Source organism: Aulonocara stuartgranti, assembly GCF_965226115.1.
Source record: "Aulonocara stuartgranti genome assembly, chromosome: 20".
Taxonomy (NCBI): domain Eukaryota; kingdom Metazoa; phylum Chordata; class Actinopteri; order Cichliformes; family Cichlidae; genus Aulonocara; species Aulonocara stuartgranti.
Window position 1 is genome coordinate 19,404,260 of NC_138956.1, and position 14,708 is coordinate 19,418,967.

A 14,708-nucleotide genomic window follows, 5' to 3' on the forward strand; every position below is an offset into this window, starting at 1 on the left:
CTGAAGCCTGTCTCACACAAGCTCAAAGATTACGGGGGACACTCAGCGTGGTAGGGAAATGTCAGCTAAAATGCAAAGACAAAACCCGCACGTTCGAATTCCATGTTGTTAACACAAGCGCCCCACCTGTATTAGCAATGAAAGCTTGCCGTGACCTAAACCTGGTCAGGATCGTGATGGCAGTGACGGAGGAAAGAGACAAGACAGCTAACAGTTCGCAGGCAATACTAGACAAGTATGCTGACATATTTAAAGGGATAGGAGAATTTCCTGGTGAATGCAGTTTCCATGTAAACCCAGACGTCGCACCCACAGTCAACCCACCTCGTTGGATTCCCATCGCTCTGCGAGCCCGACTCAAAGACAAGCTCGACAGCATGGAAATGAATCAAATAATATGCAAGGTCACAGGTCCTACGGACTGGGTGAATGCACTTGTTGTCGTGGAAAAACCCAAGACAGGCAGACTCAGAGTATGTCTGGACCCCAGACCCCTCAACAAGGCTATACAAAGACCCCATTACCCTCTACCCACCTTGGAATATGTCACCACAAAACTTGCTGGGGCCAAGTATTTTAGTGTTTTGGACGCCAGATCAGGCTACTGGGCCATTAAGCTAAGCCACAAATCATCTCAGTTAACCACATTTAATACTGTGTTTGGCAGGTACCGCTTCCTCAGGCTGCCATTCGGCATAATCTCAGCCCAGGATGAGTTCCAGCAATGCGTGGATGAGACCTACCAGGGCCTGAGGGGCGTGGCAGCCATAGTGGACAACGTGTTGGTCTTTGGAGGAACCAAACAGGAGCATGACGACAACCTGAGGGCCATGCTGCAGCGCGTGAGAGAGAGTGGTGTAAAACTGAAACACGGACAAGTGCATCATCTGCGTCAAAGAGGTCAGTTATTTCGGTCACCCATTGCCACATGAAGGACTATAACCAGATCTAAAAAAAGTAAAAGCAGACCAAGACATGGCGCCCCCACAGAACAGGGCATAACTGGAAACAGTGCTGGAGATGGTTAATTATTTAGCAAGATTTGCCCCACACCTGTCAGAGTTAAACGCACCGCTCCGCCAGCTGTTAAAGCAGGACAGTGAGTTTGTATGGGACAAGAACCATGACAGATCCTTTCAACAAATGAAGGAGCTGATCACTAGAGAGTTCTCTCCTTCTTCAACCCCAAGAAAGCGCTATGACTCCAGGTCGACGCATCCTCGGTGCTGTGATGCTTGTAGGACGGCAAGCCAGTCGCCTACGCATCCAAGTCTCTTAACAGCACCGAGCAGAACTATGCCTGTGGCGGAGGTGTGGTCCCGGGTGCGGCTGCAGGGGAGGAGTGGTGCAGTGGGCTCAACGGGGTGGTGCTGGAGATGCCGGTGAGAACAGCTGATGGCGATTTGGACTGATAATGGTTTCCTTCCCTTTTTATAGTGAGACGGAGAGGAGCGGAGACAAAGGGAACTCAGCTGGGACCGACAGCTGTCAGACTGTGTTCAGTCATAACCTGGGAAAATTGTAAATAAATGTGGAACCTGGTGATAAAGACCTGTGTGTGTGTGTACCTGTGTATAGTGTATTTCACAATGCCCAAATAGAAAAGGAGCTGTATGCTGTTCTCTTTGGCCGCAAGCGGTTCCACGAGTACATGTACGGTCGACATGTGTCCATTGAATCGGACCACAAGCCACTAGAGTCCATACTCAAAAAAAACACTAGCATCAACACCACCATGGCTACAGAGGATGATACTACAGCTGCAAAAGTACAACATCAGCATCATCCACAAGCCAGGGAAAGATCCCGGTAGCCGACACGCTCTCCCAGAAATCCATAGTTCCACGATAAATCACTATGTGACGGAATGGATGAGCAGAGCTACACAGTCCACAGCAACATGCCTGTCAGTGATCAGAGACTCTCAGAGATAAGAAACGAAACAGGCCAGGACCCTCAGCTCAACACTCTGAGAAGGACCACATTGAGTGGATGGCCGGATAAAAGGTCTCAATGTCCGCCTGACATCCAGGAGTTTTGGAACCACAGGGATGAGATCTCACTGATAGATGGGATCATGTTTAAAGGAGAGAAAATGATCATCCCAAAAAGGCTCAGAAAGGACATGATAGATCGGATTCATCCAGCCATATGGGCATAGAAAAGAGTAAAAACAGAGCTAGAGACCTTCTGTTTTGGCCAGGCATGGGAAAGCAGAGAGACAAACTGCTAACCCCAAGGAACCCCTGCTGTCACATGCAATACCAGAAAGACCGTGGCAGGTTATAGCAACCGATCTGTTTACTTGGAACTCGGAAGACTACATCATCATTGTAGATTACTATAGTAGATTCTTCGAGTTGGAAAGACTGCACAGCTGCACTGCAGAAGCAGTGATCCACAAACTAAAGTCAGCCATGGCCAGGGTATGGTATTCCAAAGTCAGTGATTAGTGACAACAGCCCGTGCTATGCTTCAAGTAAGTTCCAACAGTTCGCAAAGTCATGGAGTTTCACCCACACCACTACTAGCCCCCATTACCCACAGAGCAACGGCCTAGCCGAAAAGACTGTCCAGACAGCAAAAAAACTACTGGACAAGGCCAAAGCTGAACATAAGGATCCCTACTTGAGCCTATTAGAATACCAGAACACCCCCGTGGACAACTTAAAGTCGCCTGCACGGCTACTCATGAGCCAGAGACTCCGCTCCATCCTCCCTGCAACACCAAAACAGTTGGAACTACAAGTAGTTTGCCAGCAAACCGTGCGTGAGAGGAGAGAAGTCTGCCAACAGCGCCAGCAGACTTATTTCAACAGAGCAGCCCAACCTCTGCCTCAACTATATCCTGGCACACCGGTCCGGTTCCATCAACAAGATGGTTCCTGGAACCAGCTGTGGTCACGAGTTGTGCAGACACGTCCAGAAGCTACAACATAACCACAGATACAGGACAAGTTTATCACCTCCTCGAAGGCAGAAACAGCGTAGGAGGTGAGGAGTTCATTCAATCGACAGTCAACAGCAATGACAGCGCTGTGGTTTCTCAGCCCCCGCCTGTGGAGCCCCCTGATAAAGACATTACAACACCCGGATACATGACTCAATATGGGCGTGTTACTAAACCAAGACAGGTCTTGGACCTGTAATATTGTAAAGGGTGCAGGCAGATTGCTGCCCTAAAAAAAAACAAAAAAACAGCTGTTCACATGTTTGTTGTTCCAATGATGTCACTAAATGCATCTGTTTATTATGGTAATGATGTAGCCAGTATTGAGCCGAATGCTATGTTATTAATGGATGTTGCTCAGGATGTTTATTCCCGTAATTTCAGTTGCCTGACAAATTTTAAAAGCCTGAGTTGCTTTATTGTTTTGTTCTTCTTCTTTTTTTTAAAGAAGGGAGATGTAACATGTGACCTATGTTTGCATCAGCCACTAGATGGCACTGTGTTGCTGCAGAGTATGTATTTTACCAGTGAGCAAGAAGCACTGGGAAAAATGGAAAAAGAAAATAAAGTGGAATCGGTGTGTGCGTGCATTTAATAAGAAGCTTGGTATAAAGACAAAGATAATACACATACAAATTCTGGCACGTCGACTAAAATTCCTGAGTTTTGTGATCATTTTATTCCATCAAATGACTGTACAAGGCCTACACCACCCTTGAAATCTCCAAAATTGGTGTTATTCCTTAAGAGCTAAATGTAACAGATTGTGTTGTATCTCCCTGGAGCAAATGCTGTTTGTAAATAAATGGTACCGGGTCCATAGCCCAGGTGTTGGGGACCGCTGCTCTAATGTATATATAAATGTTATGTCAGTTGTTCTTTGGGGTGTCCCTGAGGAGTATAAAAGGTAAATTCCAACAGGACTTAACACAGGACATATCATTACTTCAATTCATAGGACCCACTCTAGAAAACCAACACAAATAATAAGTGGATCAGTTGCATCTATTACAGCCATTAATGATTTACAAAATTTTCTACAGTTTTCACTGAAAACTCTCTCTAGGGACAACAAATACATGCACCTAGGCCTATGTCATGACAAAATAGAATGGAACTTCTTATGTGTTCTTATGTGTTCCATATTTATTCCTAACAAGTTAGGGGTTACTGCAGCTGATGGGTTATTTACAGAAGAACTCTCTAATTTGAAACATTGGCTAATGAACCTGAAGAGAACGTTGGCACAGAGACTTCTGTCTGAGTGGCTGACTAACAAAACACTTTGTTGGTCCCTCTGATCACAAGAGTCATTCTAGCTTTGGCTCTCCTAACGTAGAGTGGATGCTGTGTAATCCCCTGTATTAGAGGCCTGTTTGTTAGAACAACTGATAAATTCGTCTTTCATCAAGTGGCTTCTTTACCTGAAAAACAGCCTGCCTCTGAATTAACAATCCTGATATAAATCGTATACCTAACTGGTTACCTCCCTATCATGATTTTATAAATACACATTCCTTAAACAGTGAATAAAGTGAAGATATATATAATTTTAAATGTTTTTAGTTTTTAACTTGTAGAATGCCTACAAAACAGCTAAGGCTGTTTCATTTTCAAATTCATGATGTGTTTGCTTAAAATCCAGATCTGTAAGCACCGATGTTTTAGAAAGTTTTTATTATTATTATAGATATCTGTTATTGAGTTTTATTGATACCCATTAAAAATACTTGGTATGTGACAGGAACTTTCTTGAACAAAGGAAGCATGTGTGAAAATTAGAAAGAATGGGTCTAAAAAGTGCCAGCAAGCTGTATTCCGGCATTATTAATATCGGCAGGTACCTATATGACTGAGAAAATTACTCAGTAATAAGTAAGCTTTTATCAACACAAGTATAAAGGAGCTGCTTATTATTTTCTGCATTAATGCTGTTATGACAACTTTTCCATGCATACTGATCCCTTTGTAAAGGTTTTGTTCAGTGAATGTCAGAATGAATTAGTTTATTAAATGTTTGCTCAAAAGTTATTTTGTTTTTCCATGGCATACAGTGGCAGTGAAGGACAACTAGTAATTGTAGTTTGCCAGCATAATTTGTGAAAATAGGACCACTAAGCTCAAAGGGAAAAGCATAAGGAACTCTACCCAGGAAAAGTATTTAAAAGTTATTCTTGTTAGTTAATCTGAAGTAGTAGGACTCACTCTGGCCGTACTGACTGTACTGATAGCCGGCAGCAGCCACAGATGGGTCCATGCTGTAGCTGGTGGTGCTGTATGTGGGGGGACAGTAAGACTGGGAAGAGGGAAGGCTGTCCACCGTCTTAATGGAGGCCTCAGCTGAACGCTGGCTGCAGCTGGCTGAAATACTGTTGGATGAAGTAGAGTCCAGAGTGCTGTGGAGAGGTGAGATTGGGAAATCGTGCTGTGTTTGTGAGGACACACCACTGGAGTTACTCAGGATGCTCATAACCTGCAAATAAAGAGAAGATGCATCAGAATTTACCACAGGCAACAGAGCAAAATATCTTGAGGACCACTAGCTTATGCATAAGAATAATTCTCAATCATCCTGATGAATACCTAAGCTTTAATTTGTTACCACCAAAAGGTTATTGGTTCTCACAAGATATGCTGTCACATGATTTGTCAAAGTTCTTTCTCTCTGCAGGTCACAGAAAAAGGCACAAAATACAGTTTATAAAGTTGCATGTTCAGTGTGGTTTTATTATTAGCTTATGCAGCCAAAGGACCTGTAAGCTCACACCATGGCGAGGCCTCTTTCATCTCATCCATCCACAGTTCACAAGAACAGCTATTCCTCTTAGACCATTTGTCAGAATTTAATTAAACTTATAATCAATGATCACATAATAGATCTACATCCAAAATATCCTCAAGGTCAAGGGCATTTTTCCATTTTCATAGCATGATGTCCATCCACAATAAAAGCAAATTCTTGTCCCTGATGTAGTGAACAATATTAAAAAGCATCACATCTTTGCTTTTTGCAAATGATCATAGTTTCTCTCAATATCTGCACAGGGAGGAAGACCCTGGAGCACTCATATCCAGTTTGACCTTCCCATATTTCTCATAAGTTGCAGACATGTTTCAGAGCATAGATAGAAAGTATCTGAATAGGATTACACAGATATACAGTGGTTAGCACTGTCACCTCACCACAAGAAGGCCCTGAGTTAATACATAGTAAATACATTTAGACATTGTTCTCTGGAGGGGCTGTGCTGATACCAGCTGCTTTCTGGCAGAGATTATCATGCCCCTTCCATGTTTTAAATGCACTTTAGAACAGAAAGCTGCAACACCACATACGAGCGGCCGGAGTGAGATATGGGGTTTTCACACTCCTGGGGCCTGTTCTTCGTACCTCGCTAAGTAAGTTAGCTGGATTAGATTGTTGATGATTTCGCGTGATCTTTGATCGTTCGGTTCCCCGAAGCTCATCCGGGACTTGCTGTCATAGCAACAGAGCCGTAAGCGTAAACCTGCTCGGGAGCAGGTTTACTTTATGTAAACAGGATTAGATCGCGGCCACGCAGGTATGTCCGCTTCATTTATACGAAAGCAACAGCGATATTTTTCCACTGTTTCACCATAAATAAATATTATCAATGTAACTAAAGATAATGCAGCACTTGATCCTTTTATTGATGTCACACAGATACATACAGGTCATTTCCTAAAAAAGGGAAATGAACTATTAACATTCTATTACATGTATGTGATTATTACAGATGTAATTCATATTTCAGAGTAGTAATTGTAAATTACTTCGTGTAATCAAGATGAGAGACCACGGCTATAAAAGCGAAGGTGGATTTGGGAAGCCTGTCGCAGCCATGTCCTGTCCGTATACGTGACCAACCCATTGCGGAAGGTGCAAGATTGATAAGGAGAGTCCTCAGAATTCAGCGTATATTGCGGGATAGACAGGATCCTTTAGCTCAGCGCCACAGTGTGCTCATAGAGAGATATCGATATTCCCGTGAGGGTATTATTTACTTAACCAACTTGTTGACAAGGGGGTGCAGGACCACCACCTGTCTTTTTTTCCTCTGCCCTTTTCTTGGTTGCTGTTATGAACAAACTAACAGAGTATTACAGGCCAGTATTACCTTGCCAAGAGACGCAAAGCAATCTAAGAGATAAATATTACCATTCTGTAGAATACTCCTGTATTCCACTTTTACTTGTTCCCATGTTCTTGTGGGTCCTGTTGTGGCTCTAATGTGAAAGGGGATATAATATAACATATTATAATATAATATAATGCCATATGATATTGGACAATATAGTGTCATATGATAGATCTACCCTACCGCCTACTGGTGTTGGCCAGAGGGGCCGATGGCGCGATATGGCAGCCTGGCTACAACCGTAGCTGCCTCCACCAGTGTGTGAATGTGGGAGTGAATGAATAGTGGTATCGTAAAGCGCTTTGGGTGCCTTGGAAAGCGCTATATAAATCCAATCCATTATTATTATTATTATTAAATTACCTACGAGTTTGATTTGTCAGCAACTTTCTGCCAGCCCTCTCTCCTTGCTTTTGCAGCCTTTGCAGTGTTCTCTTGCGTTTTAATTAAACTCTGAAACTCCTGAAATCCCTCACTCATGAGTTCTTGCTCTGCTGCCGGAAAATACCGAGCACGCCCCTTCGACATTTTCGCCGACCAATCAGCGGGTTGCCGATCAATGTTTCTACTATCGATGCGTAGCCCCTTTTACGACACCCAGTGATGTCACATTCCTGCGTCCAGCTGTACTAATCGTCAACAGCAGGTGTGTTCGGGGAACCGGATTAGCGAGCTCACGGTTAGCGCGATGGTTTGGTCTTGGATGTGTCATTTGATCTTGGATGTAGTAAGCGACGTACGAAGAACAGGCCCCTGTTCTCTGTTCGCCATCTGGGGTGGGGGGCCAGGAGGAGGAGTTGGCAGTCTGATCGGGGTCTGGAATGCTGGGCTTCCCTGCTGCTGCCCGACCGGGGGCAGTCTGCTTTAGGGCTGGGTATCATCACTGATTTCTAGAGTTGATTCGATTCAATTTGATCCACGATTCGATTCAATCCACGATTCGATTCGATACAATTTGAATTGGGGAAATTTTGCCCCAGACAGTCATAAATATTATAATCCTGATCATTTTTCAGTACATATCCATATTTTTATATCAATAAAAACAAAGCTGACACTTGTGAGACTTTATCAAAGGTGTAAGCATCACAGCAGATGCCTTTGTGTCAAAGTAACTGAACATAAAACACAGAAAAACATGAGGGAGATTTTCCTGGCCTAGCTTTTTATGGCAGATAACCACCTTAAAAATATTGCAGTAGAACAAAAACGTTCTGCAGTAGAACAAAAACTGAAGAAAACCGTGAATCATCATATAAACATTACCTGATGCTGCTGAAGTGAAGCAGACCCAAGTTACAGTGGTTTAATTAGAGACACAGCTAAGTGTTTTGCAATTTTGCATAATTATAAAAAGTTTAAATTTCTTCAGTATTGAACAGTAGAAAAGAGAGTTTCTTGTCGGAAGTCAGTGGCTGACAGCACTGTACATAACAGTAGACTGGTGGGTAATAAGCAAGGAATAATGCAGAAAACAGAGATTTTTAGATGGGAAACTGTTCTTGAAGTACACTGAGAGAGAGCAAGAGAGAGAGAGCTGTGCATGAAGTGTCTTTTTATCGTGGTGGAAGCAAAACAGCAAAAGTAAGAGGGAATTCATGACGAGGTTTATGTGAAGCGAAATGTGAAGCGAAGTGTGAAGAGTAGTTTGGACTTCTTTGGTGCTGGTCAAATTTGACTGGAGAGTGATGAAACCTGCAGCATCAGAATCTAAACAGTTGAAACAGTAAATGAGAGCAGGTAAACAGATTCCAAAAAAAGATGTAAACACAAATCACGGACCCGACACATCAGAATCTGCAAGCTGTCTGCTTTCAGCCCCGATGTCCATGTACGTGCCATCAGGTGAGAAAGCCAACATCTCACTGATTCTGATGCGTCTGGTCTGTGCTTTGTGTTTACATATTTTTGTGGAATCTGTTTACCTGCTCTCATTTACTGTTTCAACTGTTTGGTGGTTGTCGAAATTTTGTGAAGTTTTAACCTGAGATTCTGGCGTTTCGGGCAAAATAAATTTATATTTGAAAATTGATTCAGGATTTTAATGAATCAATATTACGCTATTCAAGCTAGAATTGATTTTTAATAAGAAAATCGATAATCAAAACCCACCCCTAGTCTGCTTGTCTCCACCTGGACCTGGGGGGTATAAAATATGTTTGGGGAGTGTGAGTGCGTATACAGTGTTCATTTCTGTTTTTCTCCATATTGGACGACTATTGACTGTTGACTATTTGTATATGTATGTATGAGGGTGGGAAGGCATGTTTGTGTCTGTGTTTGCCTGTTTATGTCTTTGTGTCAGGTCGGGTCTTAAACTCCACTTCTCTGGGAACATCTCAGGCCCCCTCAGGTGTGTCACCCCCCACCTGGCTGATGTCCCCACTTGTCGGGTGCGTTAGTGGTTCTCGGTGTCCAGGTCTGGGTGGTGGAGTGTGTACTGGCTCACTCCCGGCGGCTTCTTGGCGGTGCCTGGTGCCCGTGGCTCAGTCGGGCCCCTTCTGGGGGTGGGGGACCCTCGGATCTTGGGTCTCTGGCCCCGGGGGCTCTGCAGGCTCCACCATGTTTCAGGCTCCACTGAAACACGGTGGAGTCTGTCACCGCAGCCCCCTGTGGCTTCTGCACCGTACCTGCTGGGTGACCCACCTCAGCTCTTCTCTAGGGTGGTGGTGCGGCTGCCCCTCCAGTTTTCATCCTTGGGCTCTCGTGCCTCCAGATGTCTGGTTTCTGGATCTCCTCCATGTGTGCTTCACCCGTGTGCACGGATGTTCACAGACACACACTATTTTCCTTGGCTGCTGCCTCTAAGCATATCGAGCATTGTTCGTCTTGTGTGCCTCTCAGCATTCAATATTTATTATTCACTGTTATTTATAGGTTGTTGCTGTGGTTTCCCTACTGTGTTTTCTTATTTTTCTTGTTTTCTTTTTTCCAGCAGATTATGATTTTTAGTGTCTTTTCTCTCTGTCTCTCTTCCCCTCTGTTTTTCTTTCTCTCTCCTTTTCTTGAACTTCCATCTACGTCTTTTTCTTGCCTACCCCCTGGTCCTGTCTGTTCCAATTGTAATAACTTAAAAGTTTGAAAAAAAATATGTTTTTAAATAAATCAATAAATCAGTCAATTAATGATAAAGATCAATTAAGTGGACCAGTATGGCAAAGCCTTAATGATCTACTTGGGAAAATCAAATCTGTTGGGGATTTTTATTGGGCTTTAGACAATAATTCTGATTGCTACTGCCAGACGGGACAGGCAAAAAAGAAGAAAAGAAAAGAAATGTCGGTACAGATACTATATTGGAATAAGATTATTCATTATATTGTTTCTCCACTGAAGAACACTGAGAAATTTGACTTTGTGAACATCACACCAGTTTTATGTCATGGTAATTGTTCTAGCCAAATAAAAACTATTTTATGCTACATGTACACTCATTCATGCTTTACTATAACGCACCACTTACTGTCAGGTTGAATGTTTGTTGTGAGCAGATATAGCAATTGCGATTAAGGCTAGTGTTGCTTGTGTTGATCATATCTAACACAGTCTTCCTTTGAATCTTAGTCAGGAAGTATTTGCAAAGCATTTCAAGAGTATCAGTATGCATTCAAATATCTGATGCAATCAGAGGTAATTATGCCATTTTACTAATCAATATTTTTTGTTAGGCCAAGCATCTTCAAAATCCCAACTCCCCCATCAGTTAAAAAACAAATCAAATTAAATTTCACACTGTTAGCCTTTGCAGTAATTTCCATAGCTTAGTACTGCAAAATCAACAGTAAAAAACTCTAAAGGATGTTAGCAGTTTAGTACTGTAATTTGCATGTAATTGTGGGAAAATTCCATGAGATTACATTATTTTTATGGTAACTCACCGTACTCATGGAAACAGCTGTAAAATACAGCAAATGTAACAATTGGTGATGTTACTGAGATTATACTATTACACCATCCGGATTTCTGTTGTTTTCTACTGTAGATCTAAGAGTAATTACTTAAATCCTCATTCAGAGTGTATTACTATAAAATGTGATTCACTGTGAAAGTAGTATAACATATAAACTACAATATACAGCATAATTTTTTAACTTAAGGAGTAAGTTGCAGCCACACTAAAATTAAATTCCTTGAGCTGAATGGAACCTCATATATTAATAAATGTATTTGTTTATTCAAACAATGTGAAACATTATTAATACTGTAAGGTTAGTATTGTGATAGAGTCGAGTATATTTTAATTATACTTTTGTAGACATTATGACATTATGCTAGTACAATTATGGTGAACAGAAAGTACATCTAAAAGTTAATTTCAAGAATACTGTTATGTACTAAAACGGGGGCCAATATAGTCCCAAGAAGCATTATTAGTATACGTACTAGTTAAGGTATACTTGGGAAATATAATTGAAGTATACTTATTTTTTGTATGGCCAGCAACAAAAACTAATGGCTACATTTAGAGTAATGTTTAAAAATGACTTCATTTAGCAGGGTGTTCCTTTTTTTCTCTTCTTATTCTTTCTTATACTGGACCTTCATTTGTTTTGTATAAGGTGGTACTTTTTAAGACACCTCTGCCTAACTACAGTGAACTAACCTAATAATATGCTCTGGTCGTCATTTTACACAAGTTAAGGTGTCACATCCATGAAACCTACACCACTAACCAGCATCAGTCCTACAACTTCACTCTCAAAATTAATAAATCCTGGGACAAGCAGAAACTGTATTTTTAGCAGTGCATTTTGTTGCAGGCCAGACTGCTATTAAATGCACTCTCCTAAAGAAATAATTCCTTTGTAGCACCACTTCGTCTTGGTTCAGAAGAGATGTCCTGGATATACGTGATAATGTAACACATTATCACCGTTTAGCGCGTTGGGTTGTGTTTTTAAAGCGATTGTTACGTTTATTGTTACGTTTTTAAAGCTTTTTAATGCGACAGGTGCGATAGCCGACACCACACCTTCACCTGACGTACAACGTGACGTATGACGCACACGTCAGGTATTCACTTTCTAAACAACAATGGGGATAGAAAATATTGCTCGAGGTGGTTAATGCGCCTTTCGCTGGTTGCCAACCACCATTAAATAACAACAAGAAGAAAATATTGATCTGCTTTTCTTAGTTTTGCACGTTTAAGCCGCAATTCAGACTCAAACAAAGCTGCAAGGCAGGAGAACAACATGACCATCAACTATTCTGTGCCACAGATCCAGTTCGCTGCAGCACAGAGTGATGATGAGACCGTTAACATGTGCAACTTAGAAGTAGTCAGAGGCATAGCTGGACTGGCCATCGGGCATACCGGGCATCTGCCCGGTGGGCCACTGGCGATTTTTTGTTTTTATGGGCCGATGGATTTTCTTTTTTTTTAGGAAGGGTATATATAATGAAAGGTGTCGGATTGGCCAATTGGTCATGATCGACTCTGGGCTGGACCAATTACAGCCGAAGAGGCCGGATGCACCCTCCCCCTTGTTTATCAATCACGTGATTTTCGTGCATTGCATGCCGGGAACTCGTGGCAAAACAATCCAAGTACCGCATCAAATGCAAGCATTTGCAGCACCGCAAAACGTTCTTTCCTCGGTTCCAATACCTTCTTGTTTTTTCTTTGCCGCACAAAAAAGGAATGTACAAAACAAAAGTAGAACAATGCCGGTCCGTACAGACTTGACGAAAAGACAAAGAAAAGATACGAGGAAAAAATCAAAGGAGTGAAAGGGTCAGACCGTTACGAGCACACAGAGTGGACAAAAGACGTTAGCGTGCTGCCCAACTTTCACCATGCTCAGATTTATAATTATACGGTTCTTGGAGTGAGTGCATACACTCATGAAGTTTTTAGTAACTTCAGGTCACTGCAACAAGCCCAGGAATAGTTTAGCTACAGATGGGTACAGGACCTTGAAATGCACTGTGTAGAACGAAAGACCATCGTACGAACAAAGGTAAGTTTACCAGTCTCACAAATCTTCTTCATAAATACACATTCATTAACCATTTATTAATATAACCTTTGAGCTCAACGGTAATTAATTAGTAGTGGAAATCATTTCTGGTAGCATTACAGAAATGTAGCAGTGACAATAATATTGTATGCTGTAATCGTACTGGACAATTAGTGATACAAAACAACTGTTTTATCCTGTGAATAAAAGTATATGTTTTTGTCAATGTACCATGGTAATAACAGAAGCGAAATGCAATATTGTGTCAGGACAATTCACTATTTATGCACAATAAATAAAGGAGCATAGCGCGACAATTTCTGTTCAGCGCCAGACTTGCTTGTAACCTATATCACCAATTATGTTAAGAAAAATGATGTATTAACTACTACAAAACTCTGACCTTTGTGGGAATGGTTGGAGCAGACTAACATGTGAGCTGGAGTGTTCTGAGACGTTATATTTGGTATATCCAGACCATCCGTCGGCTCTTACTTCGGAAACATGGCTTAAACCCATTAAAGTGTCGAGCTCAAATATCTTTTCATTTTTGTGCACTGTTCTCTTGTCGGCACACATTTTCTGTTTATTGAAGCCTTTTGTGAATAATTTTGATCATGTAAAAACTGGGAATTGGTCCCTATTGACAATACTCTTATTTTTTGCATTGTATATGTCATTTAGGAACTTTTTGCAACTATGTGTATTTCTAAATTTTGTGGCTTCAGTGCACGCAAATTTATATTGTTCAGTTTGCATGTTAAAAGCCTACCAAGCACCCCAAGGCTGATTATGCTTGGTAAGAAGTCATTTATGAAATAGAGTTGATTAGACCATATTAAAATTTCTGTTTGGCACAGGAGCTTTTCGTGGACGCAGGTATCCAGTCTCTGTTTTGTTAGCTCAAATTTCTGTAATTTCTTTTATAAACCAAGGTTGTTGGACATGTGTCTCAGTGAATCCAGCAAAGTAACAATATCAAATTTCACATTACATATTACTGATCAACATAGTAGTCTAGCTACACCAACAGCAGAAATACTGAAGTCAATACTGTAAAGTTTAACAGCAGCACAAACTATAAACTCCAAAATAACCATACAGTTGATTCATCTCCAGTAATTTAATTGGGCTGACTGTTTGTTAGGTGTGTTTAATGTGCAGAATAATTCCCAATTATGTCCAATTACAATATGTTAAAATGGACTTATGTACATAAGGCCATTAATAAATAACTGTACATAGCTATTTGCTTTATGACTATCTAGACAGTGTGAAGAAGTGAAGTATTGAAATTATTTTATGTTGCATAATGACAACATGTTGCCCCTATATATTTAAGGACAAAGTTCAATGACCGCCACCTGCTGGATGGTGAGTGCAGAGGGGCGTGTAATTGTTGAGCTGGACAAAGAGAACATCTTTGCTGATGCAATGTCAGTCTTCTTTGGTATTGAACCTGGAATACCAGGAGTCAGCGTGTGCAAGGTTTTTTGTAAGGATAAACCCTGAAGAGGGAACAAAATGTACCTCCAAGGTTGGGACAAGCAGAAGGACTGGGACCACTGTGAAGCATGTCACATCAGTCACAACTTTCCTCCAGCGGCTTACTGAATTTGAGTGGAGAACTTCAAA

General features: G+C 41.5%; 2 protein-coding genes across 7 annotated transcripts in view; one reads left to right on the top strand and one right to left on the bottom strand.

The window, feature by feature from the left end:
- Positions 1–14,708, top strand: part of asxl1 (ASXL transcriptional regulator 1) — a 267,754-nt gene that overhangs the window by 55,138 nt on the left and 197,908 nt on the right. The window lies entirely within an intron of this gene.
- The window catches only part of LOC309696400 (paired box protein Pax-7-like), a 120,776-nt gene that overhangs the window by 41,803 nt on the left and 64,265 nt on the right, over positions 1–14,708 (bottom strand). For all 6 annotated transcript variants that reach the window (XR_014273460.1, XM_082517615.1, XM_082517614.1 and 3 more), the window contains one exon: positions 5,156–5,423. Coding sequence is in view for 5 of the 6 variants with exons in the window: in XM_082517615.1 (XP_082373741.1) it covers positions 5,156–5,423 (268 nt within the window). In the remaining variant the exon portion in view is untranslated. The remainder of the gene's footprint in view (positions 1–5,155; positions 5,424–14,708) is intronic.